The sequence below is a fragment of the Mytilus californianus genome, unplaced genomic scaffold (genome assembly GCF_021869535.1).
Source record: "Mytilus californianus isolate M0D057914Y unplaced genomic scaffold, xbMytCali1.0.p SCAF_9, whole genome shotgun sequence".
Lineage (NCBI taxonomy): Eukaryota > Metazoa > Mollusca > Bivalvia > Mytilida > Mytilidae > Mytilus > Mytilus californianus.
Window position 1 is genome coordinate 40320225 of NW_026262745.1, and position 26381 is coordinate 40346605.

At 33.3% G+C, this 26381-nt stretch overlaps 1 protein-coding gene across 1 annotated transcript; it reads right to left on the bottom strand.

The window, feature by feature from the left end:
* Positions 1-10372: 10372 nt before the first annotated feature.
* LOC127715881 (uncharacterized) lies at positions 10373-26198 on the bottom strand. Its single transcript, XM_052222001.1, has 9 exons — positions 26190-26198; positions 24783-24938; positions 23950-24117; positions 23092-23218; positions 16775-16920; positions 16452-16607; positions 15789-15956; positions 14462-14599; positions 10373-10645 (listed from the first exon to the last, which is right to left on the bottom strand). The coding sequence occupies exons 1-8, from the start codon at positions 26196-26198 to the stop codon at positions 14462-14464; spliced, it is 1068 nt and encodes a 355-aa protein (XP_052077961.1). The 3' UTR covers positions 10373-10645.
* Positions 26199-26381: the final 183 nt, after the last annotated feature.

Genomic DNA, 26381 nt, shown 5'->3' on the forward strand with positions numbered 1-26381 from the left:
AATCCACGAAAATTGGTATCCAACGAATATGAATGAATCCACAGTATAGCCATTTATATATGTCCGTCATGGATGGGACATATTATGTTATATTGATATCTGTCTGTCGGTCCATCTGTCTGACATCCTTTTACACGTCAAACAAAAACTAGGGAATGCTTTGATCAAACATGATGGAAATTGTATGGTATACTAGTATAGGAATGTGTAGATTTTGAAAATTTTTGGGTTTGTTGTTCCAGAGTTGCAGGACTTTAACCGTCAGCTAGATTAAAGGCAACTTTTCACATACCAGTATCACTGCTTCACTCCAGTATCCTTGGACTAACTTTCTCAAAACTTTACAATGTTGTGGGGATAAATAAAAAGAAGCTGCTGTTGGATTCGAGCGCACCTAAGCATGTAAACAGCGGAGGTTAGTACAGTGTAGAGAAATGTCAAATGTTTAACTTTCCAAATACGTCTTGTTATCAAAAAGTGAAAATTAATGACCATATTATAATCAATGCCACCCAGATGTAAGAAACGAAAACGTAAAAGCAGTACACCAAAGAAACTGGAACATACAAGTATTGATTTGTGCGAAAGCCTATATTTTGACCCGGAAAATATGGTGGACAGTAGTAACATAAGTAACAATGAAAACAGTGATCAACATGAACAAAATGAACAAAATGACTCTGTAGATAAACATTGTGATCCCGCAGATCTAACTAGTAGTTCACAGAAAAAACAAATTAATACAGTCAATCAAAACCAAAATGCAGCAATGCAACAAGATGCATCACCTCCACCGATGCCGCCACCCCCCTTTTTCTTAAACCAATCAATGACGCCGCCTCCACTAAATCAACAAATGCTCGGATTTCGAACAGCATCACCAGCCCCACCTTGGGTATACCAAATCCTTATGATGTTAAACAATATCTCAAATTCTTTAAGTGGTATGTCAACCGAGGTGAAAAGCCTATCTGTGCGTGTAGCTAAGCTCGGAAAACTCTATGGATAATTTCTCCAAAGATACGGTAGAAAATGTTAAGACGGTAAATTCAAAAATTGAAGATTTGAAACGTGATAACGATGCAATAAAGATAGAAAATAAAAAACTTTTTGACACAATTACAGATCTTCGATGTCATGGATACATTGACAATTTATTGTTTCACGGAATTTCTGAGACCGAGGATGATACGTCCGAAAATTGTATTGATACTGTAGCGAGTATTTGTGATGACAAACTAGAATTAAATGATATTAAACATACAATTACAAAAGCACGTCGTCTTGGACAGAAGAACGCGGGACAGACAAGACCTATCAGTGTTCGATTTAAGGACTCAAATTCATGTAGTCAAGTTCGGTCGAATAGTTACAAGTTGAAAAATACTAATATTGGAATTAGCCAACAGTACCCAAAAGACGTAAACGACCGCCGGAAACGCCTTGTACCGATTTATAAGGAAGCAAAATTGCAAAAAAAGAAAGCCGTCCTTATTAATGATAAACTTTACATTGACGGGGAAAGAGTTTTTGCTGAAAAAACCGTGAATGACATCGGGGGCAACACTGAAGTCAAAGGCGTATGGAACTAGGAACGACTAGAGAATGACAAAACTGTTTCCTCCACCAAAATCTTATCTTGGAACATAAACGGTGGTCTAGGTGAAAAACTTGAAAACGAACAATTTGTTAACTTTCTGAATACATATGATATAGTGTTTTTAAGTGAATGTTGGGTGAAGAAACAATTCAATTTTACTATGGACCAATTCAGTTGTCCAGTAATTGTACCGCGTATGCGTTCGAAATGTACTCAAGGTGGGGGAATGGTTTTCCTGTATAAGAAACATTTAGAACTGAAAATCTCTGTATGTGAAATTATACAAGACTCTATAATAGTTATAAAAATCGACAAATCAATTTTTTTGAAAAATGATGAAGATAGATACCTAGTATTTGTATATATTCCGCCGTATAAATCGGTTTTCTACAAACAGTACGATGTAAATGATTTGTTTGAAGATCTTGAATCCGTCTTAGAAAATTACTCAACAAAAGGAATAAGTTTTATTTGTGGGGACACTAATAGTCGGACAAGCACTTATGACGATTACATAAAAGAAGACAACTTGCCGGATTCTCTTGTTGACCTTACTTCATATTCAGCCGATTCACAACTTTCCCTTAGAGTAAATCCTGACTTGAAAATTAACACATGGGGTTTAAAATTACTTTCTTTGTGCAAATCATCCGGATTTCGAATTGTTAATGGACGCCATAGCGAAGGCTACACAAACGGTTATACATACTGTGGTGCGAACGGAACTAGTGTCAATGACTATCTTATTACACAGGAACAAAATTTTGAATTGATTCGTAAGTTTATTGTATGTAGTTTTACGACATTTTCGGACCATGCTCCACTGCACTTCGAATTTGACTCCGTACAAGCAACAACAGTAAATAACAGATATAATTGTATACCAGAAAATGACGTATTAACAGTGATTAAGTGGAAAGACGAAAATAAATCCGAGATTCGTGAGTCTTTCCGTGTGAATCATGATCTACTTAACTCGTGCTTTGAAAATCGTGACTAATCATCAGATGCCGATATAGACAAATGTGTAAAATGTTTTTCGGAAGCGGTTGTGGCTATTGCTGAACCTTTTTGTAAAGTTACCACAAGACATAAATCTGAACACAAAAACGCAAAGCTGAATTTTGATAAACCGTGGTTTTCAGATGAGTTGAAAACTTTACGTCGAAATTACATCAGGGCATTGAATGCGTTTAACAGCAACAGTTCTACATATAATCATAAAACATTAAATGAGTGCAAGAAAACATACAAATTAAAGGAACGTTATCTGAAACGCCAATACATGAAACAAGAAGGTGACATGCTTAGTGTAATCCGCAAAACAAACCCAAAATTATTTTATGCAAAGTTTAAGCCAAAAAAGAAAACACTTAAAAGTAATCTGAAATTAGACGATTTCTATAAGCACTTCAAAAATCTTAGATTGGAAATGAATTTAGATTCGGACAATGAATCAACTGAAGAAATTAATTGTTGTGTTTTCGATGAACTAGATGCTGAAATAACAAACAATGAAGTTGAGAAGGTTATTAATTTATTGAAGCGAAGTAAAAGCCATGGTCTTGACCTCTTGCTTAACGAATATTTCATCGAACTTTGCGACTTTTTGCTTCCATTTATAGTAGAGTTATTTAACGCTGTTCTCGAGAATGGACACTTTCCAAAGTCTTGGTGCGAAGCAATAGTCATACCGGTTTATAAAAATAAAGGGAACATAAATTTTACTAATAATTACAGAGGAATAAGCCTCTTGAGCAATTTAGCCAAATTGTTTACAGCTGTTTTAAACCAAAGACTGCTAAAGTGGGCATGTGAAAACGACATTATCAGCGACGCACAATTTGGATTTAGACAGAGTCATGGCACGGCAGATGCAATTTTTGTATTGCATTCTCTAATAAATAGAACTTTATCTGACAAGAAACGACTATACTGCTGTTTTGTGGACTACAAGAGAGCGTTTGATAGTATAAATCGTACAAAACTATGGATGAAGCTTTCACGTGTAGGAATCCGTGGAAAGTTATTGACAGTTGTGCGCTCTATGTACGAAGTAACAGTCTTGTGTTCGTTTTAACGGTTCGTACTCTGAATTTTTTGAATTTCAAATCGGTTTACCACAAGGCGAGGTTTTATCGCCTATATTCTTCTCCTTATATGTGAATGACTGTGAAATGTCCTTTTTAATCGATGGATGCATTCCGCTTGAGATGCGAGATTTAAGTCTTTTTCTTCTAATGTATGCGGATATGGTGCTATTTTCGGAAACCGTTCAAGGTCTGCAGTCAATGCTGAATTCATTAAAACTATATACCGTGAAAAACGATTTAACAGTTAACATTGACAAAACTAAGGTAGTTGTGTTTCGAAACGGAGGTGTAATTAAGGATTGTGAGAGATGGTTCTACAATAATGAGAGTTTAGAGACGGTCAATGACTTTTGTTACTTAGGAATTAATTTAAAATTCAATGGAAAATTTCTATTTACACAGAAGAAGTTGGCTGAACAAGGTCGAAAATCAATGTTTGCCATGTTATCTACGTCAAGAAATTACCATTTAAATACTCAAACTCTCCTGTCTGTATTTGATGTGTACGTAGGTAGTGTAATTTCTTATGCATGCGAAGTCTGGGGATTTTATAAAGGTGATGATGTCGAAAAAGTCCACTTGGATTTTTGCAAAAGACAACTTGGTGTTAAACAGTCTACAAATTCTGCTATGATATACATGGAACTAGGAAGACTTCCAATGATCGTTAAAAGGAAAATCCCAATTTTTAAATATTGGTTCAAAATTCTGTCAACAAATAACTGTATTTTAAGCTCCGTATATAAAGAAATGTGTATCGATATTGATCGAAAACGTTCAAAACTTGTAAATTGGGCAACGTTAATCAGAGATGAACTAAACAATATTGGATTTGGAGATATGTGGATTAAACAATCAGACCTCGTATTTGAGATTGATTTCCCTCTTATTAAACAACGACTTTTAGATATTAAAAAACAGGAGATGTATTCGTTACTTGATAGCAGTAGCAAGTGTCGTATCTATAAATACATTATAAACAGTTTTGATTCACAATTTTATTTGACAAAATATATTCCTGTTGTGTACCGAAGAGCTCTTTCAAAAATAAGACTTTCTTCGCATTCATTAGCAGTAGAAACTGGACGCTACCAAAGTATTGAGTTGTCACGTCGTATATGTACAATTTGCCGTCAGCGTATTGAAGACGAATTCCATTTCATCTTAGTGTGTCCGAAATATAAGGAACTTAGAGTAAAATTCATTAAGAAATATTACTGGTCTAGACCAAGTGTGTTTAAATTTATTGAACTTTTAAGTTTAAAGAACATCAAACAGTTAACCAATTTAGGAAAATACATTTTTACTGCATTTAAAATCAGAGACAATATTACATGAACATTCTCTGTCTGTTTACTTGTGTACTTTGTGAAAATTTGTATTGACACCGATGAACTGTAAAGTTCAAGGTAAGGGGACGACCATTTGATATTCTGGGGGGGGGGGGGGGGGGGGGGGGGGGGCCAGGAGGATTTTGAAAATAAATAACTCAGCCTTGATAATCACAAAAATAAATGGTTTGTTCTGTGGTAGTTTGAAAATAAATTACCTGACTTGCAATGTATTGAAAATAAATAACTCAGCAGGTCTAATCGAAAGTATGAGATGGCACCAGATTCTTCATAAATTCATCTTTTTTCCAAAAAAAAATCGGGAAACACTTCCCATATCTTTTAATAATAAAAGTATAAATATTATTTAAATATACTTGAAATGTCAGAAAATTGGTTTCATTTAACTTGAGGTTTATTGTCTCAGGAACACTTACCTCACTTTTATTAAATCAGGGCCGTAACTACTTTGAGACAAATGCCTCATGTAGGAAATTTCAAAACCAAACGCTTGTCTCCATATCAAATTATGTTCACTGTGAGAGCCTTGCAAGAAGCAAGTTCTGTTCTCCCTCAGACGTAGCCCCTGATTTTTCGGGATCAATGTTTCTTATTTATTTGTCTTTTGTTCATTGATTGCCCTTCTGTATTCTGTTAGTGTTGCATTCATTTTGTAATTTAGTAATTTTATTACTAACTTGATCATGAGTTTAAAAAAACACAGCAGCCACAGACTTAACTATGTGAATTACATTTTTGCTTTATCATGCATATTTGTCTTTTGATGTTGTTCCTAGAAACTTAAGTCTTACACTGAATCTATAACGTGATTTTGCTTTGAGACCAAAATATTGTCATAAAATTATTAAAACAGAACTTGCATTTTCAGTTTAAGAAAGGGTCTGGGGAACACCCAGAAGGCATGATTTTGCATCATTTGTTCTATAGCTTCTTGGGCCTTCAGCGGTTCAAAAACCCTTAAAAAAAAATTTGCCTCGCTCCGCTCGGCGAAACTTGTTTGCCAATACTTTTAAAAAGAGCCTTAGTTACAACCAAACTTTGATACTGTGTATGTATGCAATACAGGTATATGCATTGGGGGATATAGAATATTCGTTTCTGCAGAGGATACTAATTATTTCTGATTAAATGGTACATAATGACTTGACTATACATGAATTATTTATAATAAACAAATAATTTAAAAATTGTATTTCGAATATTATAAATATAGTTGTGAAAATAAATAATCAGTCCCTTGCTTTAATGAAAATGAAAAATCTTGCTTCAATAGTGCAGAAAATAGACAATCTGTCCTCTTAGTTTACAAAAATAAATAACCGATCCAAAACAAATCCTCCTGGCCCCCCCCAGAATATCAAATGGTCGTCCCCTAATAAAGAATATAGAATATTTTCAAAAGTTGGTCTTTTTAGAGTTACAGGACTTTAACTGTCAGATTTAAGTAAATTTTTCACATATTTTACCATAACTTGAGTATGTTTGTATGGAATAACTGGAAACTTTACACAATTGCTGGAATTGGTAAAAGTAAGAAGTGTATTGATTTAAGGTAGCACAATACAAAGATTTGTTTACTTCCGATCTCCAACCTTTAAAATGCTGTTACTTTCTTAAGACTGCATATAAATTAATAAAAGAGGTATATATAGATAGATAAAAGATTAAACTTTTAAATGAAGGCAATATTTTTGTTATGCAATCATTATGTAATCAATTATTATGCAATTAATGGCAAAATCTTGGTCAGTTCACTTGAATGAATTTAGCTCTTTCATCTCTATAACTATACAGGAAATTTAAACGAAATCTTAATCAACACAGCAGGAGCTACAAAAGGGTGTCTCAAATTATCGCTATCATATTCCATTCTCTCATAAATCTCTAATTAGTGTAAACATCCTTACCACATAAAAGTAGATAATATTTGATTAGGTGTAAAATTTGATCTATACATTCTATCCAAAATCTGAGACACCCTTTTGTAGATAATGGCCCTAGGAACAACATATAATAAAATCAACCCTCTCGGGATAACCAGGAAGAAGCTAATTTCAATTGAAAGTGGAAATTTCTTGTAAAATTTTGTAGACACAGTTAACATTATAATTAATTACATAATTGTTGTATAATACTAACATTGCATTGATTTGAAAGAGTAATCTGTTAGCTATCCATAAATACCAATTTTACAAACTTTCAAGCATTATAAAGAAAGTTACAGCATTTTAAAACTGGGGAATAGGAGGTATAAAATCTTTGTATTGTGCTACCTTAAAAAATGTTCCCAATTGTCATTCCAGAGGGTCTTTAATCATCAGATTAACAGCAATATTTTACATGTCACACACTAGGTCTAGTATGCTTGGATCAAATTACTACAAACTTTCACACTGTTGTTGGGATTGGTTGATGAAGGCTTGCTTTTGATTCTGAAAGTTTTCTGGTTTGATGGTTATGGAGTTATTGGACTTTTAAGAGTCATATCTCTGGCAATATTCATATACCTATAAGGATATCCCCATGCAAATTTTTCTACAGAGCCATTTTTAGCTCACCGGGGCCTGAAGGGCCCCATGTGAGCTTATGCCATCACTTGGCGTCCGTCGTTGTCCATCGTCTGTCGTCGTTGTTGTCGTCTGTCGTCATCTGTCGTTGTAAACTATTTCAAAAATCTTCTCCTCTGAAACTACTTGGCCAAATACCTTCAAACTTTAACTAAATGTTCCTTAGGGTATCTAGTTTATAATTTGTATCCGAAGTTTTGATCCATCGACAAACATGGCCGCCATGGCTAAAAATAGAACATAGGGGTCAAATGCAGTTTTTGGCTTATATCTCAAAAACTAAAGCTTTTAGAGCAAATCTGACATGGGGGTAAAATTGGTCAATTGGTCAAGATCTATCAGCGCTGAAATTTCAGACGAACCGAACAACCCATTGTTGGGTTGCTGCCACCGAATTGGTAGTTTTAACAAAATTTTGCAGTTTTTTGTTATTAGTTCACCGGGGCCCGAAGGGCCCCATGTGAGCTGATGCCATCACTTGGGGTCCGTCGTCGTCCGTCGTCTGTCGTCGTCGTCGTCTGTCGTCGTAAACTATTTTAAAATCTTCTCTGAAACAACTGGGCCAATTACCTTCAAACTTTAACTAAATGTTCCTTAGGGTATCTTGTTTATAAATTGTATCCGAAGTTTGTATCCATCGACAAACATGGCCGCCATGGCTAAAAATAGAACATAAGGGTCAAATGCAGTTTTTGGCTTACATCTCAAAAACTAAATCTTTTAGAGCAAATGTGACAGGGGGTAAAATTGTTTAATTGGTCAAGATCTATCGGCCCTGAAATTATCAGACGAATCGAACAACTCATTGTTGGGTTGCTGCCACCGAATTGGTAGTTTAATCAAAATTTTGCAGTTTTTTGTTATTATTTTGAATATTATTATAGATATATTTAAACTGTAAGCAGCAATAATGTTCAGCAAAGTAAGATCTACAAAAAAGTTAATATGACCAAAATTGTCAATTGACCCCTTTAGGAGTTATTGCCCTTTAAAGACAATTTTACACAATTTATTCATCAAGTTTGCTAACATTTAAAAATCTTCTCCTCTGGAATACAAGTGAGCGATTCAGGCTCTTGAGAGCCTCTTGTATTAACATCTGATTAGATGCCTTCTAAATATTCCATTATATTATGCCGCAAAAAAAATCCTGCTGGTTGTACCCTAAGACCAAAAAAAAAAAAAAACCCAATAAAAATGAATAAATTTTTTTTACCATCATTGCCATCAGCCGTCAGCCTAGAGGCCAAAAAACCTGTTGTATACTAGGTTAAATGATACCCTAGGAAAGAATTAATAATTTGCTGACAGTGGTATGGGCCTAGATGTAATTAATCAAAATCAATCATGATGGTCTGCAGTTTGCAGAATAGAGAATAATGGGCCAATACTACAGAAAAATTAGCAAAAAAAAAAAAAAAAAGAATCAGGAAAATAAGCCCCAAAAAATATAGAATCAAGAATAATGAGGTGCTTGAATATAAGGAATAGAGAATATTGGGCTAAATTTATAAAGAACAGAAAAAAATGTCTTTAAAAATTAAAGAATACAGCATTGGAGGATCCCCCATCCAGACCCTCAATCTTACCAAGTAACCTTTGTAGTCTAGTGGTAGCTTGCTAGCCTCCATGATAGGAGGTTGTGGGAGTCACAGATGGGTCATACCAAGGAATTGTATATTTAAAAGGAATGGAAACGCGGCCGACTTCAAAGAAAATTGTATGATGCATCTCTGACTTGGGTGGTGTGTTAATTACATCCCGTCGCTCTAACTGGCTCATTACTTATCTGGCAGTAGTTTTCGAACTTGGTCATTTAATCATGAAATGAAACAAGGAATTGTCTATTTAGATATACAATTCCTTAAATGAAATAAACAAAAAATACAACCTTAAACAAAGTTACTTCTGAAAAAAACATTTTTTTTCTTGTACCTCCTCTTGATATTTCACGAAGGTATGCAACAATTAAGATCAATTAATAGATGAAATCTGACATTATACGAGTTTTTAAAAAGATTTTAGGTAATGCAAAAAGTTAAAAAAAATAACTTTTCAATTTAGGAATATGACTGGTATAGAAAAGTATAAAGGAAGAAGTACGTGAACAGATGTAGTATTTTGTCTAAATAAAAGGGTGTTATAATAAACATCGGTATGGGATATCCAATTTGCAGGTATAATCTATCATGTATCATTGATAAGCTAATTTTTGTCGTATATATATTTAAGCAGGAACAGTGTATTCTAACTATAGGCTGTCCCTGATTTAAGGTGTCAAAAAGAAATCACACCGAGCTCACCTGTTAATAAATGCTAAATTAATATTATGCCGTGGTGCAATAAATTTTTTTAATTAGAAACTGTTAAAACTTTCCGACATTCACATATTCATTTTAACACCGAAGGAATATTTTGCTACCTCTAGAATACTGCTCTTCTAGAAAAAAGGAAGGAACTGTTGTGCTTTTGAGCTTGTGGTAATTTGCTGCAAAGCTTGATAATGGCAAACTGCATTACCAAACAACGATTAAGTATAAAAATAGTATTTGACAAAAAAATAAATGATTAAAATCGTGTATAAAACGGCACAATCAATACCAAGGACTTGAAAATTGGTATCTGGTACTTCTCAACTGAGCACTCTCATTAAGGAGACAGATGAAAGAATTATAGACTCAATAAGAATAATGTGTCCGGGTAGGGTTACATGTCTTTGGAGTCCTAAAAACTGTGACAGGTCAACAGAAGAACAAGTCAAAAACTACTTAGATTTATCACAACTGAAATAACATTGAATATATACATATGTGTAAGTACAAAACATGAGTATATTGATAAATCATATACATTTATAAAATTGAGCATGTAAATATACGTATGCACAATACAATTAAAAAATTATAATGCAATGTCAAAGACAAATTCAAGTGAATAGTTTGTTAAATAGATGTGGCAATTTTACTACATGATTTGACTGAACACGGACTATTTCTTCTGGTATATACTTTGTTAAAGAGCTTCCATCAAAATCTGAAAGAAACAATATTTCAAATGTCATACTTTAACTGATGAAAATAAGACAAGTAAGTGTATTTGTTATAATATGAGTACTGCAGCTCTCAGGAAAATGAAAACATTTTCTTTTCATACACTTTGTGTTGAACAGAAATATGAAAGTGTAAAGATGCTTTAGCTTGCGATTTTTGGTTTGGTTAACATCTAGGACCATTGTTGGAGTGACGTATTTACGAAAAACTATCAAAAGACAAACAATACTGAAAACTAAAGACTGACCAACACGAACATTAAAACATAATTAAGAAACGTATTGAAGCTGGGACTATTATACTAGGTATAGTAATAGTGTAATAGTCCTAAACTGAAGTGAACCTTTAGGATCATTAAAAATAGGATTATATGTATATCTAATAATACATGGTTATTGTACTTTAAATTGGTCAGTGTTGTCCTGAATATAATATTGTTGTTTTGGCAAGCAGATGCAGTTACTTTTCTTTTTATTGGTCTATTCATATAATAATCTTTCTTTGAATTTCAAAACTTTTAAAATAACAAAAACAACACGTTTGACCACCTATTCACAAGGGAAATGCCGGTGTTTATAACACGCTAAATTGTAAATGACGTTATATGGGGATTATTGCGTTGTTACAATATACAATTATGGCCCGTTGAAAAGGTGAATATCCAAAATTGTCAACACGAGAAGGTTATTTCACTGAGGGCGCAGCCCGAAGTGAAATAACTTTTAAGGGTTGACAATTTTGGATATTCATCGCTTCTAAGGGGCCACAATTGTTTTATTATACCGAACTAACAGTGGAAGGGCATTTTGAATCATTGTAAAAGCACTTACCCTTAGTAACAAACACAAGTTGACGTTCAAAAATACATGTAATTTGTGTCTTAGAATTCTCGTATGTACAACAAAGGTAGATTCTTTTTGTAAAATATTGATGGCCCTGAAAAGGACCGTTATTAGAGATATCATCGGCACAAGATGCACGTCAAAAGCCTTATTTCCTCTTCTCTCGATCAATGGGCTTCCTGTAACTTGAACGTTGCCATTTTGTTTATTGAGGGTGGTAAAGGGGGGGGGGGGGGGGTGCTTGCACGGAAAAAACGTGAAATAAGACATCATTTCACGTTGAACGTGAAATAATTTCTGTCATGAACGTTGCACGAAAAATAAAGACTTTTGTGAACCTTTTGTGAGGCTGAGTCACTGTCTTTTTGTATATATAAACTCGGAGCGTCTTTTTACCACAGAACACCACAGAATACCACAGAACACCACAGAATACCACAGAACACTCAAAATGTACCACAGAACTACACAAATTACAACAAAACTACTGAAATATGCCACAGAACAGTAAAATTACTTTATAAAACGAAAATCTAATAATTTAGAGTTACTAGTATATATTATTTCTTTAATTCGGGTTACACCAATGACACTGATGATGATTGACTGGATGAGATAAAAATTATCATAACTTTCTTGTTATTTGGCATATTTTGTTTACATTTGGAGACCTTTGAGACACTAAACTAATGCATTGTAATAATGAAAATCTAAAATAAACATTTAAAAAAATAGTTTTTAGCAAAAAAAAATTACAGTACGGTTTTCTCAGTCGCTGATCAATATACGCTTTGAATGTATTGAACTGATCGATAAAAAGTGTTAATATCCGTCTTTTGTTTTAAAATATTTTTTCATGAAATTAAGAAAGAGTTAATATTTCTCATATGTAACTATTTATTCTGTGAAATTAATAAACCTATAAGACAATAATCTTAATTTTTCAACTAAAATGATGGTGATCATCGGTTCACATTTTAATCTTGAATTATATTATCATAAAAATTGTATTCTTGAAATGACTTCACAATAACTAGAACAGGAAGACTGCTTTCAACATTCTATTTAATATAATATATATATCATTAATAATTGAATATCATTTACAAAATTCTTCAATGTTTGGATTCTAGTTGCCACCTGATTATATAAGGTAATTCAATTAAATGTATTTGATGTCTCAGGTGTGATAGTTTAAATGACATGTTAATTGGCTTGATTGGTGATTACAAAAGTGTCAAAATTGGTTAATCTAATAAAATTTCGGTACTTTAATTATAACAAGAATTTATTTAATACTGGAAACTACTTTTGAAAATGGAATGTCATATTTTTTTTCCTATTCTTTTTTCTACTTCAACCATATTTAAAAAAAAATTACATATACCAGTTTTTTTTTCGATATAAAGTTTCAGTTCAACAATTTCTAAATGCATACAAAATATGGTAAAAATCCGAAATATTGTTAAATGATTGGAGAAGATACAACACAACATAAGATTCCAAAAACAGTCATCGAGCTTGAACTTTTAATTGACAATTAAAAAGACACACTTATAATATGTTATAAGTCAACTCAATTATTACTGTCCTACAACAACTTTAGATATCTTTTTGAAGTTTTATATATAACTCTATAAAATGGAGAAAACTTTGATGTACAAACATTAGCCAATTGTTTTAACAACTCTAGATATCAGCTTAACAAATTACTTCATTAATCACTTTAATAAAGTTTAATTATTTGTTGACAACAACTTCAATAAAATGTCACATTAACCATTTTGATTATTTATTGTAAAAACTCTTAACATAGAATTCATAAAAAGTGACAAAAAAAAATACCTGCTAAAACAAAATAAATTTAACAAATAATTACGTAATGCATCTAAACATTTTCAAAAATGAATTAAAATTACAAAAAAGATTAAAACGTATTTAAAATATAAATGTCACAAATATAAATATATTATGGTTTTAATAGCATGCGGTTTTCGGTATAATCCCAATTTATATTGGCCATTCAGTTGGGGGAGTAGCGTTAGTGAGTCGACCCTAAATAGAAAAATTAAATTTATTTGAATAATAAATGTCAAATTATAAAAAGAATGAACAATAACATGATAATAATGTCTGAAGTATTATTATTTCGAAGTTCTGTGGTAAATTTTGGGTGTTCTGTGGTATTCTGTGGTGTTCTGTGGTAAAAAAACGCTCCCATATAAACTCTCTGTTTTACTTGTTATTCCCGATTTAGTATACACATTTATGATGTAAATGGTTTACGGCTTTTAAAAAAGTATTTCTTGACGATCCCTGCCAAGTATTTGAATTTTATTTGAAAAATACAGAGCACGCAAAATAAGCATTTGAAAATCACGATGCACGTAAAATTAAATAAGCAGAACACGTTGAACGAGGCACCTGTCTTGCACGACTGAACGTTAAATAAAAAAGTAAAAACACGTTGAACGTGAAATAAAAAACGGCGATCACGTTGCACGAAAATAACTCTTTACCACCCTCTTTATTTACGTCTGTGACGTCATTTTCATGAGTACAAATCAACAAACTAAAAAGGTTATTCGCCGGTGAATAATAGGGTTATTCAACGCTGGTGTAAATTTTTAGGGTTATTCGTTCTTCCTTGGAATTGAATGAAAATTAACTGAATTATTCCATGTCACGTGATAACGTTTAACCCAATAGAATTGCTTGAAATATATGTAAGGTATAATAATAATAAATGTTATGTCCAATCTAATCAAAATATAGATCTCTAATTTCGTTATGCTCCTTCGACGAGCACGCGAGTTGCGATAGATCTCAATTTTAATCAGATTATGTTATGTCCGCCCTGTAAAAACTTTAAAGAAGCATGATTTTCGACATTAATACACTACATGAAGTTATCGTATATATGCCGTTTTCAATCAATTAACTTGTCTTACGCAGACCTATGCTACTGTAGCGTAGATATCCAAGCATCCTGTCATTTGACCATTCATACTGATGCTCCCCTTTATGTGATAACCACCAGACGGGAAAAATGACGTATCAACGTCAAAATCTGCTGTTGGTAAAGTATACTGAGCCTAGAACGATAAACAATAAAATTATTTATTATATTCACATTCGATATTTCACGATTCGGCTATTATCCTTTTGGGGCACCAGACTTAAGGCCGTGTCTGGTTTTTTCTTTGTTTTGCTTCAATCGTAAATTTTTAAAAAACCTACCAGCCAGCCAGGAAAAAAAAACACACAAAAAGAAAAAAACACAGGGACTTGCCTCTTAATCAAGAAGAGAAAAATGGCTGATCAACCAAGAATGGAAAACCTGGAGACTCAGTTGACATCATGAGTAACACTGCTAGGAATGATATTAAAACAAACATACAAAGAGCACACAACACAACTTAACTAAAAATGAAGATGACTGACCATACTCTACCAAACGAATGGGGTGAACTCAATTTTTCCAGACGAGAAAGTAATTTCTGCTTTTTAAGATATTTAATACACATGTCCCATATGCACATCTTTTATACAGTCCTTTAAAGTAACATGTTAGAAAAATCATGTTGCTTTATTACAAGCAAGAGTTGCAATTAACGTTACTTGTTGACATGCAGTTAAAACATATTACAGGATAACCAGAGGTTGATTGTAGCGCCCAGGAGAAGTTATATTACTCTCATTCCAAATTGCAACACATATGTCTTCCTAACTCCTTTTCAGTGCAATCCCGACCCCCCCCCTTTTTACCCCCCCAAAAAAAAGAATGAAGGGGAAAAGGAAAACATTCGATCTCGATTAAATTTTAAATCAAAATATTCCAACAAAACTGAATAGACGTATATCTGATTCCTGTCCTTAATCGACCTAATAAAATTCAAATATTATAGGTTATCTGTACGAAAGAGACTGACAAAGTTCATATTTTATCAATAGTGATTACAATAAAATGCTAAATCAGCTTATTATTAAGGTCAATCAAAGATCAATAAGTACGTTTATACTTATTTTTAAGTTTAATATATCAGAGTCGTATTATATGTCTCGGAATGTATATATAATAATTATTCGAATTCATTTGACGTACCTCCATGGCAATATATTTTTATATAATTATGTCATGGCCTTTTGTCTTAAACTAATGTTACCTCCAGAGTTGTACACAAACAAATTTCTGTTCGTTTGGGTTTGTTTGTTTGTTTGTTTGTTTTTTAATAAAGGGGTTAACTTCCTTGCAAGTAAAAACTGATGCAATATACCACTTACTGGTTTAAACGGACATTGGCAAGGGATTCCAGCCTTAACAATTGGGTCTGGACAAGTAATTTCGTCTAATAGTTCACATACGTCATCATACGTACATGAACCAAAACTGTCAATACATGGAATCTTTATATATTTTCCTGCAACCTCCTTTTCTATGAGAAGAGTAGCCTGCAATAATACAATTGAAGATGCTTTAAAAAGTACGAGATTTACTTTAGTACAGAAGAAATATAAATACATGTACTATATATCACTACGGTTTTCGAATATCTTCCATAGAATTTGAATGATTGAGACGTCACGGTTACTAGTGTCCCAGTTTTCTTACAGAATGTGCCTGTTTCGTTCCTATCATTCATTTTTTTGTCAGAATGTTGAAAAAGTAATTGTGATATTTATTGCTATAATAACCTAAAACCATTTCTTTTAATTGCTTCAAATCTAAAAAAAATACATGTGACGAGAACGCAAAAAGCAAAACTGAAGCAATAGTACTAAAGTCTCCGTTTTCACTTTTATAGTTCTGTTTCAATTTACGGAAAAGTTTAAAATATCAACGGTTCACTATACTCCCAGATTTGTCTTAGTCGTTGTCCAAAATTACATGCTCGCACGTGTACTGGATATCAGCGATCAATGTTTTATGGATTACGCAACACTTACCGGCAAAGGTGCTTGAACAGTAGTATTGATGTACGCTTTTGCAGAGATGTGTATAGTTCCTGGAAATTGAAGAGGATCAGGGGTTAATGAAAGGTCGGTGAATCCTGCACCTTGACCCCCACAGTTCTTCCATGTAAAACTTTCAACATTGTTCATCTGTAAAAGAAATTAAATAAATAACATTCAGAGATTTCATTGTCAGATGTTCAGAAATATATCTTAAGACAAAAATCCCCCCCCCCCCCCCCACCATTAATCTAACTCCTTTTGAAATTTCCACTTTCCTATTCCCATACAAAATAATCATATGTATGTTTACTTACGGTAAATTGAACTATTTTAGCCTCCTCGTCTTGTATCTCGACCTTCAGAACTTTCGCTGAAGTGAATGTAGCAAAAACAGCTAAAAGAAAAACGAACATATACATTATTATTTTCTGCTGTAAATTTTGAACTAGTATAGTTTCAACTTGTCAAGCCGATATGATTTTAGAGATACATATAATCGTATTCTTATTTTTATTGTTATTGTGATAAAGTTTTATCAATTTAGATGACCTAATCATCTGGGCTCACATGTTTTATATCTTACGAGAATGTCTGCTGACATGATCGGTTGAATATACGATTAAAACTATGTCTGTCGTATCTTTCTAACTATGTCTGTCGTATCTTTCCGGACTGGATCAAACATAATTTAAAAATTGAAAATGAATTGCCTATGATAAAGTTCTGTAAAATAACAGTTGTTGAGAATCATCACAGATCTAGGCGATCTTGGATCAAGAAAACAGCACAATGTCTCGATTCCATTTTACTTAAAGCACCATGCAATTTGCAGTGTCAAATAAAACATAAACATTGGTGGTTACTTTTCTGTCCCACGCACATCGTGCCGAAGGGGGATATGATAATGAACTCCGTCCGCCACGGTCCATCCGAAAGAGAAGTTCTGTGACTTTGACAATTTTGTTTGTAGATTTGCAATTATATCTTGTGAACACAACTCCTCTTAGAACTTTTACAGAAAGATCTCATACTTAGTAGGATTGTTCTAGCCATCAAGTGTAGTTAGTTGACCAAATTATGTACCGTCATTTTGATTTGACCATTTTTACGGGCGTTATGGGACTTTGACTTTTTTTTAGCATTGATACAATAAGACATTGTGAACGCAACTGAAAGCTGTCATATTTTGTAGTATTGTTTGTCATCACGTGTAGTTGACCATATTATACCGTTATTGTAATGCGACCATTTTGTTTTAGTACTTTAACAATGCCAGCTTGTGAACGCAAATCCTGTGAGTACGTATAACAGACATTTTCCCTACTTGTCATGCACGATCGTTAGTTCACAGCAATATGTAATTGACCATATTATACCATCATTTTGATTTGACAATTTTTATGGGAGATATGGAACTTTGACAACAATTGGACTATTGCATGTACCACATTGCCACCTTGTGGACGCAACTCCTCTGAGACCGTTTGGCAGAAAGCTCTTGTACTTGGTAAATTGTATGCAACCATATGCAATTTATCATATATAATACAGTAATTTTGATTTGATAATTTTTACGAGAGTTATGGGCTTTGACGTTTTGGGCTATCCTACGACAATGATGCCTTGTGAATGCATCTTCTCTAATAATGTTTGCCACAAAGCTTTCATACTTGCTTTGATCGTTTGCCATCATATGTAGTTGACTACATTTTTCTGTAAATTTTATCTGAGCATTTTTATTGGAGTTCTGTGACGAATTATTTTTACTATCCTACCATCATGACACTTCGTGAACCCTACTCCTCTGACAGAATTATCTCATACTTGGTAGGATTTTTTGCCATCATGTGTAATGACCATACTGTACTGTCATTATGAATCCATTAATTTTGGGGAGAAATGGGACTTCGACCATTTTTTCGACTATTGTACCACAATGTCATCATTATCTACCAATTAAACAAGTTATACACTTGTTAATGTAATATATGTTCATCTTCTACAATTCTATACTGTCCACACAATTTCATTCCAAGTTTAAACAGCGTAGGGGACATTTCGCTACGTTATAGCAAACTTATTTATTTTTCAAACTCGTCCTTTTCTATTCCTTTATAACACTTATTACTATAAAGAGAGTGCTACGTTCTCTGAACTTTAAGGACATCCGATACAGTTTCAAGGGAGTTAACCCTTGGCGCGACGTTATGCGTTTGAATACCCGCAAAACGTCACTTTTTGCGGGACGTAATGCATGTAATTTTCCGTAATAAGAAACGTAATGTGGATTTTCGATGCTTCAATTTCTGTTTCTCCCGCATGCTAACTTCTAAACCATTAATATTAGTGCATTTGATTCTAACAGGATAACAGTCTAATAAAATCAGAAGAAATAAAACACATTATTGTTTCTGTGAGATCTTCAACAAAGTATCGTATAGTGAGCAATCTCAAGACGACTGACCCTTTTGGTGTTACTAATATAATGCATGTCAATTATCATTTTTATTATCATTCATCATCCATGATTTGGTCCGAATCCGATTTTCTGACATTTTATTAAAGCACAGAAAACCAATGATATTTTAAAACTAATACCGAAAATTTAGGTACACGAAGAAGTAAATTTCCTAACTGAACAATTTACTAAAATAAATAATGGTTTGCCGCTAATATTAACAATGATACAACCAATAAAAGAACAAAGTTCCAATTTCTTCCACGTTGCACGTATTTTATCTAACAAAAGGCAATAGTTAACAATATTTACGCCCGTAAAATTTTGACGGAACGTAATTATGGTATACAAATGTCCGGCGTCTGTCTGTCTGTCTTAAACATGGTACAGCACAAATATCCAAATTTCATTAAACTTAACATAGTTGTTTTTTATGATGGTCAAACGATAAGTATACTTTTTGGTGAACGTTTTGAGTTACAGGACTTTGTAACTAAAACAGGGGTGTTTTTTACACAGTTCGCGCCGTATCTCAAAAACGATTTAAGATTATTGCTTAAAACTGTACACACTTCTTAGTTATATTAATCTGAAGATCTGTATACTTTTTGGGGATGATTCAAAATTTTATTTTATAGTTATTGAGTTTATGAAAAAAAGAGGGGGTTTTCACATGTCGCGTCGTATCTCAGAAACTATAAATAATTATTACATAAAACTTGACATCCTTGTTACTTAAATTAATCTAAAGATCTGTATATATACTTTTTCGTGATGATTCTTTAATTCATTTTTGAATTCTTGAACTTTTATTGAGCTTCAATTTGATATCATATAACATATGATGTGATATATAAACTTCCTATTGAGAAAGAATAAGGAATGAGTCAGGATATACTTAGCATGAATTCCTGTACAACCCCCGTGTTATTTTAAAAACATTTATTATGGGTTTTTTTCATAAGACGATGGGCGTATCATGCGCTCGTAGTGCAGCTGTTTATTTTGTTCTTTATTTTTTTTTACAAATATATTAGAGAAATGACGGATTGACATCAAATACAATGCAATTTCAAATATAATTAATATTTCCAAATGGCATAACTCTTTTAAAGAATAGTTGATATGCACTGATTTTCGAACGTGTCCATACGATATTAGTTTTATAAAAATTTGGCTAGAATTGTACACTTGAAAAATCTATTAAACAGAAGGACATAAAGGACAGACAGAGGAATGGGCGTGTGATATTTTATGTACCCCACAATGCGTCGCGCTGTGGTGAAAAAATATATATAGTTATTTACCAATAAAATAACGCTATGAGAGAAGTATTTGGATTTTAATCGCAACTTGCCACCCTCTCCCACTCTCTCCCCTCTTTCCCCTAAAAAAACAGCATTAAAAACTGAAGAGAAAGTATATAATAGTACAAGATTATAAAAGTGACGTGCAGAGGCGGATTTAGGGGGAGGCTCAGGCCCCCCTTTTGAGGAAAAATTTTGGTTGGTTATATAGATAATCACTGAAGCGTGACGAGAGCGGGCCCCCTCTTATGCAGTCAGTGGGCCTCCACTTATGAAAATTTCTGGATCCGCCACTGACTTGCTTTGCAATCGTAATTTAGGTGGGTATAGTGAAGAAAGTTGGGAGAGGAACAGAAACAAACCCAAAGCTGGGGGTGGGTGGGGGAATAGGTAATATGTCCAGTCCTTTCGCTATTAATTCAATCGTTTTGCCAAATCAAAAATTTCAAAATTATGGTTTAGTTTCTCTGTCTGGACAAAAGCATCCTTTAGCAAATTGAAGATTCTCCTTTATAAGATTTTGTTTTTGTTTTCTGACAACATAAAAAAAGAAGATGTGGTGTAATTGCGGATAAGACAACTCTCCACAAGAGACAAACATGACACAGAAATTAACAACTATAGGTCATCGTACAGTCTTCAACAATGAGCAAAGCCCATACCGCATAGTCAGCTATAGAAGGCCCCGAAATGACAATGTAAAACAATTCAGACGAGAAAACTAGCGGCCTAATTAATGTACAAAAAAGAAGTTCCGTTTGCAGGAAAAGACCTCATGTAAGTAACCTTTGTGCTGTGATCCAGTGAAAATAAGTATATCAAGTGAACTTTAAAACTGTTCAGAAGCCTATAAATTTTATTCAGTTGCAATCGTTGACCCTAATAAAAGTTTAATTTTATGAATAAATGTGAAATTCTAAAAAGTGATTAAAACGTGAATAAAAGGATTTTAAGGAGTATTGTAATGAAACAGCAGCCCACCAAACAAAACAAAACAAAAAACAACATCTAGAGGTCAACATATTGTAAAAAATAATACACGAGTATGTACAGTACATGTACCTTTATGTCAAGTTCTAAATTGCCGAGTCTTTAATTCTAAAAGCCGCGTAAAATTATCAACAGTCCGTAATAACTTTTCTTGCGATGTTTCTCACTTAGACCACAAACAGAGACAGGTATTTAATTCACATGATTTTATTTCCGAAAACAATTTGACCAACTTATAGGTAGCTGTTTACAAGCAATATTTATACATCTAAAAAATGTCGCCGGTAACTTGCAGAGATAACGTCGAAATTGTCTGCCAGCGACGTCGTGCATTTTAGCGCTAACGTTGAGGTTCCAAAGGGGGGACTCAATTTCAAGGATAACTCGCGTTTATCATGGAATCCAGCACGGTGACATATATTTTTTATTTGAGATTTGGAGAAAGCATGACAAAATGCAGTTTATGTAAAAAAATGATAAAAATGACACTTTATTTTCCTATTTTTAGGTTAAAAAAATACCACTTTGAGCATCTGGTCCACAATGTCAAGCAAGGCTTGCATAATTGTATAGTCATTCGTGTAGGGATTTATTTTTTTCCTTATTGTGTCTTATCACAGCTTCAAATTGAACCCGATCTTAATAATTTACGACGAAGAATATCTGCTCAAAAAATTTTATAACATTGTCTAACTTTTTTACAAAATTGCACAAATCCCCAATTTTCAGCCTCAATTTTCTCGAAAACAAGCATGGTGACCTATGTTTTATTTTGTGTTTTATTTAATAACTCGCCAAGGCCTACAACATATTTAAAAATTATAAAAATGACATTATATCGAGAAACTGTATCGGATGCCCTTAAGGAAACCTTACATCAACACGTACTCATAGTTGACCTATTGCATGGCAAAGTTTCTTCACATATCCTACAATGTATGTTCCCAGAGGCAGTCTCAACTGTCCGCCCTTCATCTAGGTTAACCAACTTTGCAGAACCTAACTATTTTATAATAAACAATCAAGTGTATCCCAACTCTCTTTATAATCGCATGTATTCAATTTTACCGTGTGAATATTCTTACGTATATCAATACCATTCACGACACTGGCAAATGTCATTTAGAATATGCGGTAAATATTTTACGATATAAATGTTATATCTTGGTCCATTCTGAGTGGTGAAAAAATATATGTTAAGATAACGAACAACTCTGATCAGATCGGTACATAGAACACCAACTAAAGCATCTTAAGCACAACGTTAAGGGTAATTTTGGCCATGCTGTGGGGTGTGAGCTTTTGCTCTGTGTTGCAGGGCTCATTACCATTTTGAGATGAAGAACAACAAAAAAAGGTGTTGTTCCTTTGCTTTTAATTTGTTAACCACCGACGGGGAAAATGATGTGTCCACGTCACAATATGATGTTGGTAGGATGTACTGAGCCTGGATGACTCAAACATAAAAGATCTGTTCATTTATTTGAAATGTATTTCCTTACATTTGAAGAGGTAAAAATTGTAGTTTGTCTATTTTCATGATTTTGTGTATTCAGTATGTATAAATCAGTTTTCCATATATACTGTTGCTTTCTGTGCGTGATAATCTACCTTTCTTGCAATACTTAATTCTGAAAATAATAATGATAATGAAAATTACAAAAATTGTGATAATACTTTCATTATTATTTGTTCACAAATATGAATAGTTTAAATATATCTGTTTAGCCCTTTATTTATGAATAATCACATTCATTATTTATTCACTTTATATATTGACTATTTATCCAAATAAAAAAAATCTTCCATCTATGAAGTTTCTTGGTGCATTGATAATCACCTTAAAAATATATCCGTGGGTCATTTTATGCGACACTGAAAAATATCTCCAAACATCCTTCCAGTTTACCATTCATGCTAATACTGCCTTTCATATGGTAACCACCGGACGGGAAAAATGATGTCTCCACGTCAAAATCTGATGTGGGAAGGGTGTACTGAGCCTGAATGATAGAAGTAAATTATATCTCTGGTTGTATAAATTCTATTTATAGTATCCATTATGTAAATAATTTATTATTTCTATATTTCTATAAATCGTCTCGAGATGCATGATTCGTCTACAGCAAGAGCTCATATTTGTACAGACTGTTATAAGTTTCCATTTGGGAATACAAAGCAGTAATTGTAACAAGGTTGTATCCGTATACGTAATGGATACAACCGAGTAACAATAGCGGTTTAACCCCTTCAACATTTGTGCCTTTTTACAAATGTACCGAACATTTACCTTTTGTGAGGGTGACATGTTTTTAAGTCAATTGTTTGATTCTATATTTCTTGAAAAACAAATAATTTGTTTTAGAAGGAAGTAGTTGTTTTCATTTGAAATTTGTAAAACAAAAACAAAAAAAAAACCCATTGATTTAATATACTGTTTCTGTATGTGATTTAAACCAACTGTTTGTCGCTATTAAAAATCTATGTCCCAACAAAAGATCAAAGGTGGGTGCCTTTAAGTTATGTTGTTTAGCGTGAAATGCATTTTTTTGTTGTTGTTTGTTTGCGTTCATGAACTATTAGTCTAATATTTTGTTTGGTGACAACTAGCGTATGTAGTTTGTTTTGGCATACAAAATATATTTAACAACATCTGTTATATTTGCCATATATTTGCCATATATTTGCCATATATTTGCCATATATTAGCTTATTTTCGTCTTGAATTCCTCACCGGTTTGAATGGGCATTGACACGGAATGCCAGCCTTTACAAGTGGGTCTGGACAACTGGCTTCATCTAGTAGTTCACAAAGGTCATCATAACTGCAAGAACCAAAGCTATCGATACAGGGAATCTTTATATATTTTCCGGCAACCTCCTTTTCTATTAAAAGAGTAGTCTGTAATTATAAGTTAAAAGTGTTAAAATTATCGATACAACCATAGGCGGATTTAGGATGGGGGGTATACCTCCCTCCTTTATGGAGCTACAATTATGGTAAATCCAGACTTTTAACCTGTTCCACTCAAATCTTTGCCTAGTTTGCCCCTGTCCCCTCCTTTTTTCAAAATTCCGGATCCGCATCTGACAACATGAACAAAATCAATATTAAGAATCGCTTATAATAATAAGCTGTCAAAACAATAATTATGAAATCATGCATTTTTTGTATTTTGCATTTTTATTTCACGTCGATTAATATGTGGTATTAAATAGAATGTATAAATCTAAGCTCATTGAAGTTCCCGAATCAGAAGAACATCCATGTCCTTGCGCCAAGCATGTCAAAGGACACCCATTTCAGTTACAAATTCACACCGGCATGGATTTGTATCTGAAAAACAATACATAGCTTTACGTAAAAAAAATTTTTGGTTTGGGCCGTTAAGAATGTCATTCTTTTAAAAATATTCAAATTTGCCACACTTTCTCAAAATTGAAGTTTTGAGTCACCTTTTAACAGAAAACATGTCCAGAAATACAGTATACTCTTTGTAACGAGTGTGCCTTGAAATAAAATTCGGAAGAAATTGGCTTTAATCTTAATAAATGAAATATACTTACCGGCAGTGGAGCTTGAATAGTAGTATTGAAATATGCTTTCATGGCAAGATGTAAAGTACCCGGAAACTCAAGGGGATCAGGAGTTAATGAAAGATCAGTAACTCCAAAACCGTTTCCTCCACATGACTTCCATGTAAAACTCTCTACTTTGTTCATCTGTTAAAAGAAAAAAGAAAATGATTATAAATTCATATAACAATGAGGAATAAAATGGAGAGTAATGAATGAACTAAAACTAATTAAAGAATATCAATCTCATGATCGTCCCGAACATGCATCCCATATTTGCCACGGGACGTTAAGCAACCAACAATCAGTCAATCAACTTATATGCAACGTTCCACGTGTTTGGTTTAAATCAAGGTGTTAAAATGCAGCATGTTGCACTATTTTCGAATTGTTGTTAAGGGATATAAAACAAAATATAATTTACTTACAGTAAACTGAACAACTTTGTCATTCTGGTCATGTATCTGTACTTTCAAAACTCTTGCAGCAGAAAAGGTGCTACAAACAGTAAAAACTAAAACAAACAGTTGTGCTTTGTACATGATTATTCTAATACTGTTTAAAATGCTGATTATAAAATGTTGAAATACAGATATAATTTATCAAATTTTATATTTTTATCTCAGTTATATAAATTTAAAGGACATCAGCTGGAATATATAAGTCATAGATTGGATTGATGTGGATAATATGTGAAAAACTTAGCGGTCTTCGCACTGTCCGTGTGACTCAGCTCAACGCTTTATAAAATTGCCATATCACGGCTTTGTTGAGTCGAATATATGTTTACCCGGCCTTTTAACTTTTACGTTTTTCTGGATTTACCTTTATTAGGAACGCTCGCCCTTAACATTTGTACGCCAGGGATGTATGCATACGTAAAAAATTTAAGAGCTATTTTACCAAAAGGGACAGAAAAGGAATAGTAAAATTCATGAGGGGCCTGATGGGGGGGGGGGGTCTCATCACGATTCACGAGTTGATTTTTTTGTCAATCACGATTCACAGAAAATAAATTTCCATGATCACGGATCACGAAAATATAAAAAAAAATAAATCTGTAGGAAAACGGATCACGATTGCGAAAATGCGCCGATCACGAAGAACGAAAATAACCCATCAGGCCCCTCATTCATCTAAGGACGACTTTGCCTGAGTGAGTTGAAACCTTAGTTTCTTATGAAGGTTTGAACCGACGTTGATAAGTCCTCTTCCTGTTTGCTAGTAAAACAAAGCAAACGGTTGTTTCTATCATGAAAATGACACGAATAAAATCCGATAAATCGATTGTCAGATTTTCCTGATAATACTTATTCTGTGAAAAACGTCTTTCCAGCAAGACAAATGCAAGATGCAATGTAAGCATGACGGTACAATTGCACCCAACCTACTGATTACCAGAGACATATATTACATAGATCTATATGTATTTAGATGTCTCCGATTAAACTAATCTAATGTTATCACTGTATGTCAGTGGTCTATACAATTATAAAGTTTAGCTTTATCAGTTTAGTGTTTGTTATTTTAACCTATTATTCCGATCATCGTATCGATAGAAATGACTAAAAGTTTTCCATCTGATTTATG

Excerpts from the sequence above, each read along its gene's own strand:
- LOC127715881 (XM_052222001.1), bottom strand. Across the intron at positions 24,118-24,782 it reads CTATTCAAGCTCCACTGCCG|ACTACTCTTTTAATAGAAAA; the intron begins GTAAGTATATTT and ends TTATAATTACAG. Across the intron at positions 14,600-15,788 it reads GCCAATGTCCGTTTAAACCA|GCTCAGTATACTTTACCAAC; the intron begins GTAAGTGGTATA and ends TTATCGTTCTAG.